The following is a 16,392-nucleotide window of genomic DNA, read 5'->3' as shown; positions in this document are numbered from 1 at the left end:
ACCCGCGAGCAGTCACCGCGGCGTGGCAGGCGGTTTCTGACCCTGGAGCGGTGAGTGTGCATCTCAGTGGGCACGGCCACGCCGGTCCGTACCCGTGAGCAGTCACTGCGGCGTGGCAGGCAGCTCCTGACCCCAGGAAGGATGGAGCCCTGGGAACAATGAGTGTGAACCTCAGCAGACAGGGCCGAGCCATTCCAGCCCCGCGAGCGGTCACTGTGCAGTGTGGCCGGCCCTGACTTGGGAGTGGTGCGTGAGCCTCAGCAGACAGGCCCCTGGAAGCACATGTGAAGGGGCCTCAGCAGACGGGGCCTGGGGACAGATGTCGTCTCCACCCATTACTCTTAAGTCTGTAAATAGAATGGTTTATTTTTTTTTAGGTAATAAAATACCTTTGCCCACTTTGTTTCCTGGCATAGGATCCTCCAAGGGCTCCCCTTGGACTGTAGGCCAGTTCACATTTCATGGTGCAGCCAGGCCCCACCTGCCTCTCATCCCCGGTCGGTCTCCTCTGCCCTGTCCCCACATCCCCTGCGCACCCCCTTGGCACCTGACAGAGTGGGCGCTGTGATCGGCCCTGGAACAAAAAGGGAGCTCACAGCCCCCGGGGAGAGACGCGTGAGGGGCTGCTGGTGAGCTGAGTGCCGCGCTGGGGAGGACTCCCCCACGAGGTCTCTGTGCGCCTCCCCCCGGCTTCCCTCTGCCCACCTGCTCCTCGGCCTCTCCTCGCTATCCTACCCTGGTACCGTCCATCCACTGGGAGGTGGCCCAGGGTTTGGGTCAGATTGCTGAGGGCAGGGCCTTGTCCCGTTTGTCACTGTGTCCAGAGCATCTGACCCGTAATGGGCACCTTGACTTCTGCATCCTGGGGACGGGAAGGCCCTGGAGGGACAGTGCCCCGTGCACGACCTCTGGGGAGCCAGCTGCAGCCCCGTGTGTGTGGGACTTGGTGGCAGTGAGGAATCACACCCAGCAGGAAGTTGGGCGTCAGCGGCCTTGTTGTGTGAATGTTCCTTTTTAATGAGTTGGGGTGAAGGCTCCTTTCCCTTCCTAAACTGCAGCAGCTAAGAAATGCCGCGTGTGCTGTGGGCTCGGTCTGTGCGTCTGTTTTTAAGGTTTGTCTGTCTGTTTGTTTTTAAGGTCTTGTGGTCTGATTCTTCAGTAACATCAGTAACCAAATCTCCCTCTGAAGTGACTGAATTTATGTCAAAGGTAAGGTGACTTAAGGGCTCTTACCAAAGCTGCTCTGCTGCCTCGCTGGGTGGCCGCCCTGCCAAGTCCTTGCAGCGGACGCTTCCTTCAGCCAGCGTAGTGTGCGCAGGGTCGGTGACGCTGCGCCACCAGGGGGCCCACGGTCAGTGTGTACCAGGGCGTGTGGTCACAAACACGGGCCCTGACACCCCAACCTCCACTCCCTCCAGTTGCTGAAAGTGAGAGGTGGCGTGCACGCAAGCCTTGCTGGTGGTTCTTCAGTTTTGTTTTTCAGCCCAAAGTCTCCTTAGCAGAGGTCGGGGTGGGGGACGAGGGGACACATGCTGCTGGCTAGACAGAGATACAGACCCCTACCTGGTTCACCAGGCCCCACCTCCACTGGTTTCTCCTTTAATTTTTACATTGGCTCACCAGATGCTGTTTGATGGGGGGCTGCACTCGGGAATGATGCCCTCACCCACGGGTTCACATGCTCCCGCATCCAGTGCCCCAGCTGTGTCCCTTACACAGTCACCTGGGTTGTGTGGCTGGAGTAACAGCTGTTGCATCTCCAGCGTGGGTTGAACAGTTGCAGCGTCAAGTCAGGGATCTAATCCTGCTGGAGGGAGATCTGTGGCCGGGTCGTGTGTAAGGCTTAGCAGGGGAGTTGTTGGAGGGAGCCTGTGCTCTGGGCTGTGAGGACCCCACCGGGCCATGCCTCCAGGACTGCTAACACTGCCTGGGCAGCCCCCTCCTGCGGCGCATTCAGAGCACAGAGCCCCTCTCCTTCCTGCCAGCTTCTCATTTCCCTGGGCCCTGCCTGCTGACTAGAGCCTTCACCCTCCGCAGTCTCTCTGCTGCTGCGGGTTCTCCCTTCTGGGCTGTCTGCTGTGTTGCCTTGGGTTGGTTGTGGGCACTGCTTGGCCTCGATGTCTGCGTATTTCTCCTGCGCCCAGTCTCCATCCTCCTCCCGGGATGCTGGTCACTCACATCCTGGACCCGGACGTTGTCACAGTTCTCGGATGCTGCTTTGCTCCCTCGCTTCACTTCCGTGTCCGTTTGGGGCCTTCTGTGCTTCTCTTGGTGTCGGCTGCCATCCTGTGCCCGGCTGCTGCTGAACCTGTGTGCGTGGCTGTGTGTCCTGTGTTCACCAGCATGCTTTGTGTGGTGCTGTCCCCAGCTTTTGCACATGACTAGACCATCCACTCTCATCTCTGCACTGACACGTCGCCTCGTTCCTGCCAGCTGTCCACGTTGCTCAGCAGGCCCTGGAGTGTTCATCACAGTTATTTGAAAGGCAGATACTTGACCCTCTGGGTTATCTCTGAGTCTGGTTAGGATTGCCTTCTCGCCTGACACTAGGTTGTATTTTCCCCGTGGGTTTTCTGTGTGTGTCTTGCGATTCTGGATTGAATGCTAGGCATCACATTTCCAAGCGTAGGGACGCTGAGGTCTGCGTGCCTGGAGGCGGCCGTGCATCCCTCCGGTGGTGCCAAGCCAGGCTGCTCAGGCGGGGCTCTGCTCTGTTAGCTCTGAGCGCCACAGGCCTCACACCCCTCCAGCAGAGGCCGCTGTGGGGCCTGTGTGTGGACGCTTCTGCTCTGAGCCCTGGCTTCACCTCGGCTTGCAGTGGGCCTTGTGGGCCAGTGGCACAGGGGAGCTGTCTACTCTGGGCCACGCTGCTCTTGCTTGCCACCTGATGCTAGACGTGGGGTGGGGCTGGGGGAGGAACATCCTTTCTTCAGAGGTTCTTCAGCCCTGGCGGGCCTGGCGGGCCTGGGCCTGGGGACACTGCTCAGCACCCCACCCTCCTGCAGTCGCTGCTCTCTACTGAGCACTGAGCAGCCCCTCCCCCCCAGCAGAGGGGTTCTTGTCGCTCCCCCAGGGCAGAGGTGTGCCTGCCTGAGGCCAGTGGCAGGAGGCTGTCTGTCCCCTTCTCCAGAAGCAGACGGTGTTGTGACGCCTCATCCCCGAGCCTGTGGTCTGGGCCAGGAGCAGCCTTGCCCCACCCCAGCAGCGTAAGGCTTTGGCCCGGATGACAGGAAGGGCCAGCGCCACGCAGAGGGTGCACTCTGTACATGGCCTCGCCTGTAGGAAAGTGCTCGCTGAGTGCGCGCACGGCCCGGGGGGAGCTCCTGGCCACACACTGCTGCGGCCCCTCAGCCTATGAGGCGCCGGCCGCCTGCTGGCTCCCTGCTGGAGCACCGCAGAGGTGCCAGCTCTCCCAGGTGGCACGGCCGCCTCTTCAGGATGATGCTCACTTGGCGGCCTTGCACCTTCAGCTCTCTGGTGGCCTCAGGGAGTTTAGAGCTCTTCTGGATTTTTCGGGATGTTCCGTCAGGAGCAATGTTGTTTTGCAGCTTTCTGCTCCTAAACGGCTACAGAACCCTAACTGGTTCGTAGGTGGCACTGAGAGATGGCGGCACGCAGGACGTGCCCAGCTGTTCCTTAACTGAGCCGTTGCAGCCGCGTCAGGAGACCTGCCACTCTGCTGTACCAAGCGCTTTGTCTGAAGCTTGGGTCCTAGGTTGACGTAAGGCTGCAGCGGGGCTCTCCGGTGGTTTTGTGTGGCGCCACTCCCACATCCCGCTGCATCTTCTCTCTTTCAGTTAGCTCAGCTGTACCCTGAGGAAGGTCTGGAGAAGTTCATTCCCGGCTCAGCTGGCCCAGACTCCTTCTACGTAGAGCGAAACCACGTGGATCTGGAAGCGGACCTGAGGTAACTCGGGTGGAGAGGATGCTCCTCTGGCCCCTCCCCCAGGGAGGGCTGGGACCAGATGCCCAGTCACACAAGGGGCTCTGGAGGGGACACAGTGGTGGGCCCTTCAGGGGGTTTCATCCGTTAGGGGAACCTCTGGGCCATCAGGAGGCTACAAGTAAAGGAGCTTTGGAGAACGGACGAGCAGGTGACGTCGTCGTGACAGACTTGTAAAATCCAGTCTGCTTCCCGTGTCTGCTTTGCACTTGAGAGCTGAGACCCTTTGGAGCCAGGGTGTCACAGGGAGAGTGTCTCTGGACCCTTGTGCTGCTGTGGGGTACAAATGGGTAGTGGCCACTGCATGTGCAGGGAGACGGCCACCACCTTGGGCAGGTCCCCACCTCCGCATACCTGACACTCGTGGCAGTGAGCGCACTGCCGGTAGCACCGTGAATTTTACAGTCGCTGCCTGCGCCAGGCCCTCTGGCTGCTTGATTAATGCAGCGACAGAGTGACGGGAGGGCAGCAGTGGAGAACCCGTGTGGACCAGAGCAGGATCAGCTTGAAGCGGCGAGAGCGCACCTGTGTGGCACCCGTGGTTTTCTCTAAACATTTTCTCCTAAGTGGAGATTAAACTTCCTCTCCCAGTGAGTTTGCCGTCACACGTTCAGTGCTGACGGGAGCGCTGTGTTTCACTTGCAGGTATTTGGCTGCGTTGCCCTCCCATGTGTTGAAAAATGACCACGTAAAGAAGTTTTTCAGCACTTCGTCTCCCGCCCAACAGCTTCAGAGTCCAAGTGAGTTTGGGAGATGCGCTCAGCAACAACCAGGTGGCCCTGTCTGTACGTCTTTCTCATGCTTGTTTTCATTCCAGGTCCTGGCAACCCTGCCCTTGGTAAAGTAGGTACCATGATGGGCGTTTCTGGAAGGTGAGAACCCTGCTGCGTCCCTCATGGGTTCAGACAGGCGTCTTGGGGGCCAGCTGGTTGTGTGAGCAGCCCTTCGGCTGTGTGTCAGTTTCCCAGTTAAGTCAGCTTGGTCTCAGTGGGAGCACGGGAGCAGGGTGTAAGGAATGGCGTGGAGATGGTGCCCAAAGCTTTTCACCACAGGGTGGGAGCTCCCAGGTTCCTTGTTAAAAGTGCACGTAGGGGGAGGGCTCTGCCTTTTGGAAAAGCCAATTTGAAAGTTAAGGACCTGGTGGTTGGGGTTAGCCTCAGGGAGGATGACCTGTCACGGGTTTTAGAAGTAGCAGACATCAGGCATCTCAGTCGGAGGCCTGATGGTGGCAGATGTGTGCATGTGTGCATATACTCTCAGGGAAACGTGTACAAATGAACATACACACGTGTTGATGTGTACACATGCACCGACGTGTTGATGTACCTGCATGCAAATGCATGTATACACACACGTGTGTCAGACCTGTGGACGTGGTGGCTGCCAAGATGGTTGGGGAGGGAGGGCCAGCCACAGAAAGTGACTGTGTGTGTCCAGCATCTGGTGGGTGGACTGTGGTCTCGTGTGATGTGAGTGGAGAGCTGGCTCTCTGATCTCTAATGCGGATCTTGTGTCCTTCGGGGGCCTGCCCGCCATGCTCCTGCCTGTCTGCTGTCCTTGCAGGCCCGTGTGTGGAGTGGCCGGCATCCCGTCCCCCCAGAGCAGCACCCAGCACCACGTGCAGCACACTGCTGGCACCAGTGCAGCACTGACCTACCGAGCCCAGATGGAGGCCTCGCCCGCCATCTTGATGTCTTCCAGTCTGCAGAGCCCACAGAGCCAGGAGCAAAACGGGATTTTGGATTGGCTCAGGAAATTGCGTTTGCACAAGTACTACCCCGTCTTCAAGCAGCTCACAATGGAGAAGGTACAGCAGATGGCAGGCACGCAGCCTGGTCGAGGCCGGCTGGCCACTCGGATCACCGGTCTTCTTCCAGCTTTACTCCTAAAGGGACTGAATCAGCATGGAGGAAATAAGGGTGGGAAAGGCAGAGAGCCTGGGGCTGGCACGTGCCACCTCTCCCTAAGTCCCAGGGACCTGCTGAAGGGTGGCAGCGGGCCACTGAGGAGGCTCTCATGGCCAGAGCAGGGCCTGAAGCAGGACTGAGCAGAGGGCCCTGCGGGAGCTTCACCCAGTAGACACGCGCCTGTAGCAGGGACTGTGCTTTCTCATGTCCTAGCAGGTGTCCTTCCTGGTGGGCCCATGTTAGTGTGTAGGGGGCCCACGTCAGGGCTGCTCCGGCTGCTCTCATCAGAGACCTGACTGGATTTGATGGGTTTGTCTTCCCAGCGGTCCTTCAGGGAAACAGTTTCTTCCTGCAGGGAGTTTTCACTGTTAAAGAATCGTGAAATCTCTCAGTCATGGTGCCTCTGATAGTCACACAAATCAGTCTTTCCTGTCACCTCTGGCTCCCCTGCTAGGGGTGCTGAGGGGGTGGCTTTTGTCTGTAAAAATTTCATTTACCCAAAAAGCTGCAACTGAACCCGGAAACAAGGATTTTAACTACATAGTGAACACCAAACGTGTGCATCCTCTGTGCCGGGCTGGTGCGTACTAGGAATGAGAGGGTCGTGAGCCTCGCCCGTGGGTGGCTCCCCTGTTGCATTCTGCATGTAGCTGCTGCACGCGTTCCTCCCGCACCGTGCTCAGGGTGGCCGTGCACACAACGATGGTGCCTGTGTGCACAGGGCCCGGCCTGCAGCTCACATGCCCTCGGCCTGGATGCTTGTTACTTTGCTGCCACTCCTGCAGCCTCATGGTCTCGGGAAGGTGCCAGGGCCAGGGCTCATCCCAGCAGAGAGGTGGCTTTCGTCTCTCCTCTTTTTCCTTTTCTGTGGTGAAGTATATGTACTAAGGCGTGTGCTGTGGGGCTCATTTTTGGTGGTTGTAGTTTTTCTTAATTGTGCTTTAGGTTTCCAGAGCAGTTTGTTTTACATTCAACATTACATGTACATTTAGTTTCACTCCCCACTTACCACCCCCAGCCCTAACCCAGTCTCCTCCCCTCCCTGCCCAGTAACCTTCCCCCCATGCCCCTCCTGTGTGTCCTGCATTTCCTCTGTGGAAACGTCATCCCTCTGGTGCCCCACGGTCAACTGCTCCGGGGGACGCACTTCCATAGAAAATGTGGGTGTGTCACCCTGGGTTGAGTGGTCTGCGTGTACATCTTGTTTACTATTGGGCTGAGAGCAAGCCTCTGGGAGTGAGTTTTATTTCAGGCCCAGAATGTATCCCAGAGCCATAGTATTGGGGGTCTCAGCAGACTCCATCCGACCGGAAATTGGGGTCATTAATCGAGTTTTTGGATTTTGTTTCTTGGCACGTTTTGAGTGTACAATTCAGTGATGTTAATGATAGTGCCGTGTTGTGCAGCCATCTTCATCCCTCCTAGACAGAAACTCAGTGCCCTTCCACAGTCCCTGCCATTCCACCCCTAGCCCTGGTAGCCGCTAACAGACCTGTCTCTGTACTTTGTCTGGAGGGACATGGATGGAACCCAGCAGGCTTTATCCTTTGGTGTCAGAGTTACTTCATTTATGGTACTGTGTTCAAACTCCGTGTGTCAGGGTTTCCTATTTGTGGGGGAACGACACCCCACTGTATGACTGTGACATTTTTGGTGCCGTGGAGTCCATTCTGACCCCCAGCGCCCCTAGAGGACAGCGTGGAACTGCCCACAGGGTCTCCAAGGCTGCCATCTTCACTGGAGCAGATTTCCTGGCTTTTGTCATGCAGAATGGCTGGTGGGTTCAAACAGCCAGTCTTTGAGGTAGCAGCTGAGCACTTACCCACTGTGCTACCAGGGTTCCTTAGTGTATGAATGTACCCATTTTATTTGTGAATTGATCTGTTGACGGGCACGTGGGTTGTTTCCACTTTTTGGCTGTCGTGTCTAATGCTTCAGTGACTCTTGGTGACAGGTCTTTTGGGGTCCCCACCCTCAGTTCTGAGGGATATACCCAGCGGTGGGGTTGCTGCCTGGGGTCTGGGGGTTATGATATACCCAGGGGTGGGGTTGCTGGTTGGGGCCACGCCCTCAGTTCAGGGGGATCTACCCAGCGGTGGGGTTGCTGCCTGGGGTCTGGGGGTTATGATATACCCAGGGGTGGGGTTGCTGGTTGGGGCCCCACCCTCAGTTCTGGGGGATCTCCCCAGCGGTGGGGTTGCTGGGCAGTCGGTAATGTCACGTTCAGCTTATTGAGGAAGACCCCCACTGACAGCAGGTGAGGGTTCTGGTCCCCCCCTTCCTTGCCACACGGGTGATTTTCACGTTGCTGAGAATCACCATGTTCGGGGTGAAGTGGTGGGGGATGCCTTCTAAACAGGTGGCTGTGACTGGGGCAGGGTACCTGTCCTGTGTCCCCAGTGGCCAGAGGCCTATCCTGATGCCCAGATTCCGACCCACGAGGTTCCCAGAATGAGCGCCTTACATTTTGAACCCATGACCTGCAGTTGGTCAGCAAGGCGGTGCTCCTGCGGCCTTCCAGGGCCGACTTGCAGGTCTGCATGCCCTCAGGCTGGGCCGCGCTCCCAGGTCACCTCCGGGTGCTGTGTTCCGAGTCCTGCGAACCCTCATTAACTTTGTGCTTTTTCTCTCCTGTCTGGGAAGTTTCTGAGCCTTACTGAAGAAGATCTTAATAAATTTGAATCCCTCACCATGGGAGCAAAGAAAAAGCTGAAGACTCAACTGGAGCTGGAAAAGTAAGGATGACAGGGTTTCGAGAACCGTGTTTATGTTGGTCCGGGTTTGCTGAGCAGCTGTAGGACTCAGGTGTCGTGTTACATTACTGTCCAGGTCACCATGGAGGCTTTTACAAGTCTGCCCATGAGTCTTGGGTGTGATAGGAAGGGACCATAGTCAGAAGTGATTACGCTGCACTTTGAGTCTGTCCTGATGGCCGTCACTTGATGGGGAGTGTGGGTGTTTACACGGCGTCGGGGAGCCACCGGCAGGCTCCTACACAGAAGCTCTAACGCGCTGTCCCCATGCTTCCTTGTCTCGCAGGGAGAAGTCAGAGAAGCGGTGCCTGAACCCTTCAGCCCCACCTCCAGTCACCAGCAGCGGTGTGGCGCGTGTGCCGCCCACCAGCCACGTGGGACCCCTGCAGCCCATGCGTGGCAACCACGCGGCAGGTGGGTGAGGGGCCGCAGTGCCACCAAGGACACTGGCCTTTGCAAAGTGCAGCGCTGTGGCCTGTTGGTAATTAACTGGACTCAGATCACACCCGCTTGGTGTCGACTATTTTTATGGTTTACGGGTATTTTTTGTCATTGTCATTTATGATCTTGACGATAGGAAACTAGAGGACACAGGTACCGTGGGAAGGAGGACAGTGACGGGACCGCATTATTTAGGCAAAATAATTCGACCCAGTAATTTCTGTAGCCAGAGGGAGAGAGTAGGAAGTGAGTAAATACACGAGACTCTGGTGTCTCAGTGCCTAAGGCATGTGACTGCTAACCAGAAGCCTGGTGGTTCAAACCCACCAGCCACTCCCCAGAAGGAAGACTGGGCAATCTACTTCCATAGGGATATACCCTCAGAAACCCAAGGAGGGGTCGCTGTGAGTTGGGGCCAACTTGACGGCAGTGTTTATTTTTTGAGTCCTACCCACAGCAGGGGCACAGAGTTCCTGATGTGTTTGTCACCCCGCAGGCCTGTCCCCAAGCCTCCTGCCTGTCTCCTTTCTCAGTGGCAGGAAGTGGCAGCTATGGGACTTGCTACCACCGTCCTCGTCCCTCTCATTAGAACAAAACGGCCTCTCTGGAAGAGGCCAGGGACACCAGCAGTCAGAGGCCTGCTCACTCGGGAGGGCACCGTGTCCCAGTAACCACATCCCAGTGAGGGCACACGGCACACACGTGCAGCATGGTGACTCCATGCATCACAGTAACCACACGTGGCACAGTAACCACATCCCAGGACGGCACACGCCACAGTGACCAGACGTCACAGTAACGACACACGACAGTGCAGGTACATGTCACATCAACCACATGAATCACATCACAGCATACGTCACAGGACGGTACGTGTCACTGACCATGTATGTCATGGTAGCTGTACAGCCAGTGAGTTCCAGGTGTCTTGTTTGACTAGAAGACCCTGGGTCACTCAGCCCTATTGACACGGGGTCTTCATGTTGCGGGCCTGCTCTTGGTGCCCTGACGGTGACTCGTGTCGAGTCTGGGATGCTGCTCTGACGGTGTGAGTGCGGTGGTGTGGGAGCCCTGGGATGCCGGACTCGCCAGACAGGAGCCACCCTGTGTTGCTGTGTGACTCGCTGCAACCCTGGGCACTTAGCTTATTTTCTGACATCTCTGAGCCCTGGCTGCAGTTTGAGAAGAATGGAACTGTCTCCTTCCAGCTGGAGAGGAAGCAGTGAGCCGATGCCTGTGAAGGACCGAGGGCGGCACGACGTGGGCAGGTGGGGGTGCTGCTGGTGCTGTGTGCACGTGGCCTGACGCCCTCCTCTTTGCAGAGCTGCGGGTGGAGGTAGAGCCGCCTGCTCACCGGGTGCCTCGGGAAGGCAGCTCCTCGGAGTACTCCAGCTCCTCGTCCAGCCCGATGGGGGTGCAGGCCCGGGAGGAGAGCTCAGACAGCGCTGAGGAGAACGACAGCCGTAAGGAAGCCCGCGCCGCCTTGCTGGGCCGGCCCTGGGCCCGGTGGGGAGCGTGCTGACGCTGTGTGTCCTCCCCAGGTGCCGAGGTCCACCTGGAGGGCTCGGAGAAGGAGAAGCCGGTGATGCTGCTGGGCCACTTCACCACGAGCTCGGCCCGCCCCACAGCCCAGGTCCTGCCTGTGCAGAACGAGGCAGGCTCCAGCGCAGCCGGCCACCATGGCCTGCCCCCGCAGAGAGTGCCCGCAGCCTCCCACCTGGCGCCCATGCGCCTGCTGCGCTCCGTGCACAAAGCAGAGCGAGGTGCCGCTGACGTGGAACTGCTCGCGGCTCCCATGCGCTCACTCTTGTCTCTGGAGGAGAGGGGCAAAGTCTCTGGACCAAGGAGCAGCACCAAAGTGGACAAGGGCTTTGGGAACACGCTGATGGACGTACTGCCCGCCCCCGCCCCCCACCAGCCCGTGCAGGTCCTCGCCGCTGTCCCCGAGGGCAGCTCCCTGTCCCCTACCGTCTCCTTCGGTCCCCGGGCCAAAGTCGTGCACGCCTCTGCCCTGGACCGGGTGATGAAAGCAGCCCCACAACCCACCCTGGTGGTGGACACAAGTGCAGCCGCCACGGGCACCTCCAGCTCCGTCTTCCAGGTGGCCCGGCCACCCATCAAGCTGCTGGTGTCCTCGTCGGTGCCCGCAGATGGAGCAGCGTCCGGGCAGACTTCCTGCACCAGCAGTGTGCCCCCCGCCATCGTCAGCCCCCGGACGGCCCTGTACACAGCCAACACCAAAGGTGCCTTCTCTGCCCTGAGCGGTGTGCCCGTGGGCCCGGTGCAGGGCAGCCTGTGTGCCAGCAGCACCACCGCCGCCTCCAGCAGCCGCCCAGCCACTGCGTTTGCACACATGGCGAACCTGACCAGCTGCCCAGCCCCCAGCCCCAGCCCCACGCTCCCCGAGAACAGTTTCTACAGTGGGCCAGGCGGTGGCGGCGCCACGGGAAACATTCCCGCTTCCAATCAGAACCACCACCACCACCACCAGCAGCAGCAGCCGCCACCACCGCCCGCCCCCCCACCCCCCGGCTGCATCGTCTGCGCGTCCTGCGGGTGTAGTGGGAGCTGCGGGTCAGGTGGCCTAACGGTCAGCTACGCCAATTACTTCCAGCACCCGTTTTCAGGGCCACCCGTGTTTACCTTCCCCTTCCTGCCCTTCAGCCCCATGTGCAGCAGCGGGTACGTAGGCACCCAGCAGTACAGCGGGGGCACCGCCTTCCCGGTGGTCCACTCCCCGTACAGTGGCAGCCTGGCTGCGGACTCTGTGCTGGGCGGGCAGTCCACATTTGCTGTGCCCCCGATGCAGAACTTCATGGCGGGCTCAGCCGGCGTCTACCAGCCCCAAGGGCTGCTGGGCAGCAGCAACGGCTCCAGTCACAAGAAGAGCGGGAACCTGTCCTGTTACAACTGTGGGGCCACCGGCCACAGGGCTCAGGACTGCAAGCAGCCGTCCATGGACTTCAACCGGCAAGGTAACGGCCCGGGGCGGTCCATGGACTTCAACCGGCAAGGTAACGGCCCGGGGCCGCGGCCTGCTGGGAGGAAGCCACGTGGCCAGCGGGGACACACGGTGCTTTAGTTTCTCTGCAAATAGTAGGGAAGACTCTTCTTCTGAAAGGTGAAATGTTTCAGAGGCCTTTTGAGAAAGCGCAAGAACCTTACACGGTGGGGCCCCACAGGGGCTCCTGTTTGTTCTGCCGCGTCTTCACGGCCCTGCGTGTGGCCCAGGGAGCGCAGGCAGGCTGTCAGCAGCAGACAGAGCTCCCCGCGCCCCCTCTGCCCCAGGCCGTCTGTGTCCTGCCACCCCTTCTCATGCCCTCCTTCCTGTCTCCTGCAGTCCGCTTGGGGGGTGTTCTCTGAGAGCTGCTTCCCACTTGCTGTGTGTTTCACGGGAGGAGGATCCCACTGGCGGCGGGGATGTTGGTCCCGGCTCCGTGGCTCCTCTCCGTGGCCTCTGCACTGGGGACTGACTGACATAGGGTGGCACCAGGCTGGTCACTGCCAGCGTGTCCTAACCCACTGAAGAGCTCTCTCAAACAACAGCGTATTCCTGGTCCCAAAACACTGCCTGTCCCCGGGCTCCCCCCGTGGTGATGGCCAGGCCTCACCCGTGCCGACCCAGCGTGGTGGTGGCTTGTAACGCAGCCACCAGCTAGCTCTGCAGAACTGGAGTGCCAGGAAGGAGCTTCCGAGAGAAGGTGGGGTTGGAACTTTTCTTTGCAGTCACTTGGCCTCTTATTTGATGTTACAAACTCATACAGTCAGTCCAGCTTTAGGGGCAGGGTGTTGGGCCAGAGTCTCAGCCAGGCCTTGAGGATAACTGTCAAGATGAGGCGTGGGATGCGCACACGTCAAACGTGGTCTCTCCTTCCTCCCCAGGTACTTTCAGGTTGAAATACGCACCCCCGGCAGAAAGCCTGGACCCCACTGATTGACTCCTCCCCTGGCACCAGGACATTACTAAGCCATGGAGACGTGAGGAAGATGAAACACGAAACTGAGCAGCCTAGTGGCTGTTGAGCTTCATATTTTTAATCCAAAGGTGCTTTACTTTCCTAGACTGGATAGAAAACCTAGCTTAGGAGTGCGTCCAACTCCGCTGTATTGCCAAAACCCAAGTTTGGGGCTTGCTGTCAGGACTTGCCTAGCGGGCGTCTCCATGGTTGGGGACGTCTGCCCCTTCCGAGGAGGACAGGCCTCTAGGCTCACGCACAGCTCCAGGGCAGCTACACGCGACCTGAACCGAGGACTGAAGGTTGGCGTTTTCCACGTGGCGCTTCAGCGGTCGGAGTCTGGACACCCTTGGTCAAACGTCTGCTTTTGTTGTCCTTCCTAAGGGGTTGGGCAGTAATCTCTGAGAGGGTCAACGGTTGCACTAGAGAAGAATGTAGCAGGAGGCACGAGAGCCCAGTGGTCCATCGGATCAAGCTGGCACCAGCAGGCGACGTGACTTCCGACACCACACCGATGTCATGACTTCCTCCTCCACAGACACTTGTAGCGGTTTCAGGTTATTTTTTCTCCTGCAAATAAATTTCAACTACATTGTTCAATAGACATAGTTTACGCGCAACAACTTAATCTCTAAGGGTCCAAGTCCCAGGGAATCCAGTCGCTAGGCTCTGAGAACCCTCCCTTCCAGCCCTGCAGTAGCTGTGCGTCCTCTTTTCATCCAGACGGGCAAGCTCTTCCAGAGACACAGCAGCCACCACCTCTGGGGCGCATCGGCCCTGATGGACGCAGCACATCCTTGGCGAAGCGTGCAAGTTGCTGTCTACAACACGGACTTGCACTTCCAAGGCTGCCTCTTGGGGCATCACGTTTGAGACAGATAACACACTGCAACAGTAAGAGAACCCTATCACTTACAAGTTAAATGTTTTCCTGTGAACTCTTTTGTATCAGACTGCGTATTACTAGTTAATTCCGTTAAAATTACCTGGAAAACTTCAGTGGGAAGTAGTAAGACTTTGGAAGAGACCACGCAACACACACCGGTCTCAGGTATTCGTAGAAGTCTTGTTTTGTTAAGGTAGGAAATGGAAGTCCTTGTCACAGAATCGCTAAATTCCAACCCATTGGAACGATGAGAGCTTTTTAGTGTGAAATTTAGGGACTTAATTCTTCGAGGTTAAAGGGAATTTTCTGCTAAAATGGTATCATTTAAAATTCTAAAGGCTTCAATATTAAAATATTGATGGGTAAGGTTTTGCTAGATTTTCCAGTTGAAAACTTACTTCCAAAAAGAAGAAAAGCACTATAGTCACACCCCCTGTGAGATGGGCCAGCCAGCCTCACGCAAAATCGGTACAAATCAAAGAATACCCTGCAGTTGGAGGCACTGTGATGTGAGGCCTCAGGGATCAAGATCCGTTCCTTGGCTTCATGGAAAAAGCAGAATGTTGCTCACTTCTCATGAGAGGCTTTTAGGAGAGTTTTGTGGAGTTTATTTTCGTGGTGTTTCATTTCTATGCAGTGCAGGACTGACAGAATCTGCATTCTGATCCCACTCGTGACACCCAGTATTACGCATGGGCTGAAGTCCTGGTGACAGCAGCTGTCTTGGGGAGTAGGACACTGAGCTCTTGCAGAATTCTACAAACTACACAACGTCAGAACAATAAGGACTGACACAACTTTGCCTTAAAGAGTACTAGACTGGAGCTTGTCCTGTTCTGTTCAAGGAGACTGGGGGTGCTTGCTATCTGCACTGTTACTGTTCTGAAGGTCATCACAGTGGCCTGGATATGTGCTGAAAGCCAAACCGTATAATTTTTTTGTTTTTTTTAAACAAAGAGATATTTTAAATAAATCTTATTTCAACACAGTGAAATTTTTGAAAATTATCTCACCCCAAAAGAAAGCCGTTGTATTTAAGTTTCTGTTGCAGTGGTCAGTAGTGGGGCATGAGAGTGGTGGTCGTGACCCTCACGGAGCTACTCTGTTGAGCAGCCGAGGCTCATCGACACGTTAAACCGACAGCTTTGATTGGAAGAATACATTTGGGACCGAGGTCAGGAAGTTCAGACCTCGTAGTGGCTCTATGTCAGAGATGGCACCTTGTCTCTGTGAGTGTGAGAGTGGCATAATGTCTCCAACGAGGCCGTTCAGAGTCCAGACCCGTGAGATGCAGGTATGTGCTCCATGAAACAGAAAAAAAAATTCAAGTGTTTGCTGTCTGAAATCTGCTGAGCAAGTCCCGCACTCAGACTTAACATCTGCCAGCAGTATTGTCTGACAAGCTCTGACAAGCCACTGGAGTGCTAGGCCTGGAGCGTTCCGGTCATCAGAAAATATCCGAGCCGGCGGAAAGCACAGCTCGTGCACACGGCATCGTCCTTGGAAAGGCAGTCAGTCTGTTTGGACGCCACGGCAGCCGGGGCGCCACCGCCCACACGCGTGCCCCGCAAGCCTGGTGGGTATCGAGGGTCTCGTCTGGTTTTTGTTTTGTTTTGTTTTGTTCATTTTTCAACCTCCAAGAATGGGGACAGTGGGATGTATAGACTGTAGAACAGTGTCAGGACAGAACAACTATTTAGTCTTTGTTTTTTAAGCAAAACACTCAATTTTCTACCTTATTTGTAATTTCTATTTCATGGTAACATAGGAAACAGGAGCATGTTTAAATGTTAGACTCCTGATTGCTGAGCAGCACTGAGGAAATGGGAGTGGGCACTCAGGGTGGAGAGGACACACCGTTCTGGGGGGCTCGTGTGCAGCAGTTGTAGGGCCAGTCTTCCCATTCACCGTTAGATTCTAGGTCCTGTACTGCAGGAAGTCAACAGGTAGTTCACACGCCACGTCACATCCCAAGGCGCAGTAGCACACCATTTGCTAGGCAGCCCAGTCCACAGGGCTCCCACCCACCCAGGACTGTGGCGAGCATGGCTTTGGAGTCTTGGCGCCTCCCTCCTGCCCTGCCTTCCCTCCTCATTCTCCTGTCAGTGGTGACCATTTTATGCCATGCTAGTTTTGCATATTGGCAGCCAGTGCCGATGCCTGTTGAAGAGTCTTGGGATTGGCGGGGAGACACCTCTCCACTCGCCTGTCCACTGCTCAAGAGTGGCTGGCTGGTCTCCAGTGCAGGGGACTCCCAAAGACCAAGGCAAGGGCCACCGACAGCCATGGGCTCCAAAGAGGCTGAACCACCGTGAACATCTTTCATCAACACTCGGCAATACTCTAGACGACTACATACTGTGCTGGTGGCGGTCCAAGGTCAGTGTCACTCCACTGTCCACAGGGGGAGGGGAGCAGAGGCCAACAGTCCTCAGACACAACTCTGTGTCTTAAAATGAGCCCTTACCCCGTCTCTCTGAAAGGATATGCGTGTGAAGTCCTCACG

At 56.9% G+C, this 16,392-nt stretch overlaps 1 protein-coding gene across 1 annotated transcript in view; it reads left to right on the top strand.

The window, feature by feature from the left end:
• ZCCHC14 (zinc finger CCHC-type containing 14) overlaps nucleotides 1-12,982 on the top strand; it is an 80,808-nt gene extending 67,826 nt beyond the window's left edge. Inside the window, exons 4-13 of the mRNA XM_007939153.1 lie at nucleotides 1,138-1,209; nucleotides 3,798-3,907; nucleotides 4,589-4,683; nucleotides 4,761-4,815; nucleotides 5,507-5,750; nucleotides 8,494-8,585; nucleotides 8,890-9,017; nucleotides 10,367-10,507; nucleotides 10,586-12,019; nucleotides 12,927-12,982. Of these exons, the coding sequence (XP_007937344.1) occupies nucleotides 1,138-1,209; nucleotides 3,798-3,907; nucleotides 4,589-4,683; nucleotides 4,761-4,815; nucleotides 5,507-5,750; nucleotides 8,494-8,585; nucleotides 8,890-9,017; nucleotides 10,367-10,507; nucleotides 10,586-12,019; nucleotides 12,927-12,982 (2,427 nt within the window). The remainder of the gene's footprint in view (nucleotides 1-1,137; nucleotides 1,210-3,797; nucleotides 3,908-4,588; nucleotides 4,684-4,760; nucleotides 4,816-5,506; nucleotides 5,751-8,493; nucleotides 8,586-8,889; nucleotides 9,018-10,366; nucleotides 10,508-10,585; nucleotides 12,020-12,926) is intronic.
• The last annotated feature ends 3,410 nt before the right edge of the window (nucleotides 12,983-16,392 follow it).

Source organism: Orycteropus afer, unplaced genomic scaffold, assembly GCF_000298275.1.
Source record: "Orycteropus afer afer isolate SDZICR_OR568_19922 unplaced genomic scaffold, OryAfe1.0 scaffold00057, whole genome shotgun sequence".
Lineage (NCBI taxonomy): Eukaryota > Metazoa > Chordata > Mammalia > Tubulidentata > Orycteropodidae > Orycteropus > Orycteropus afer.
This window is presented reverse-complemented; position numbering and strand designations above follow the sequence as displayed.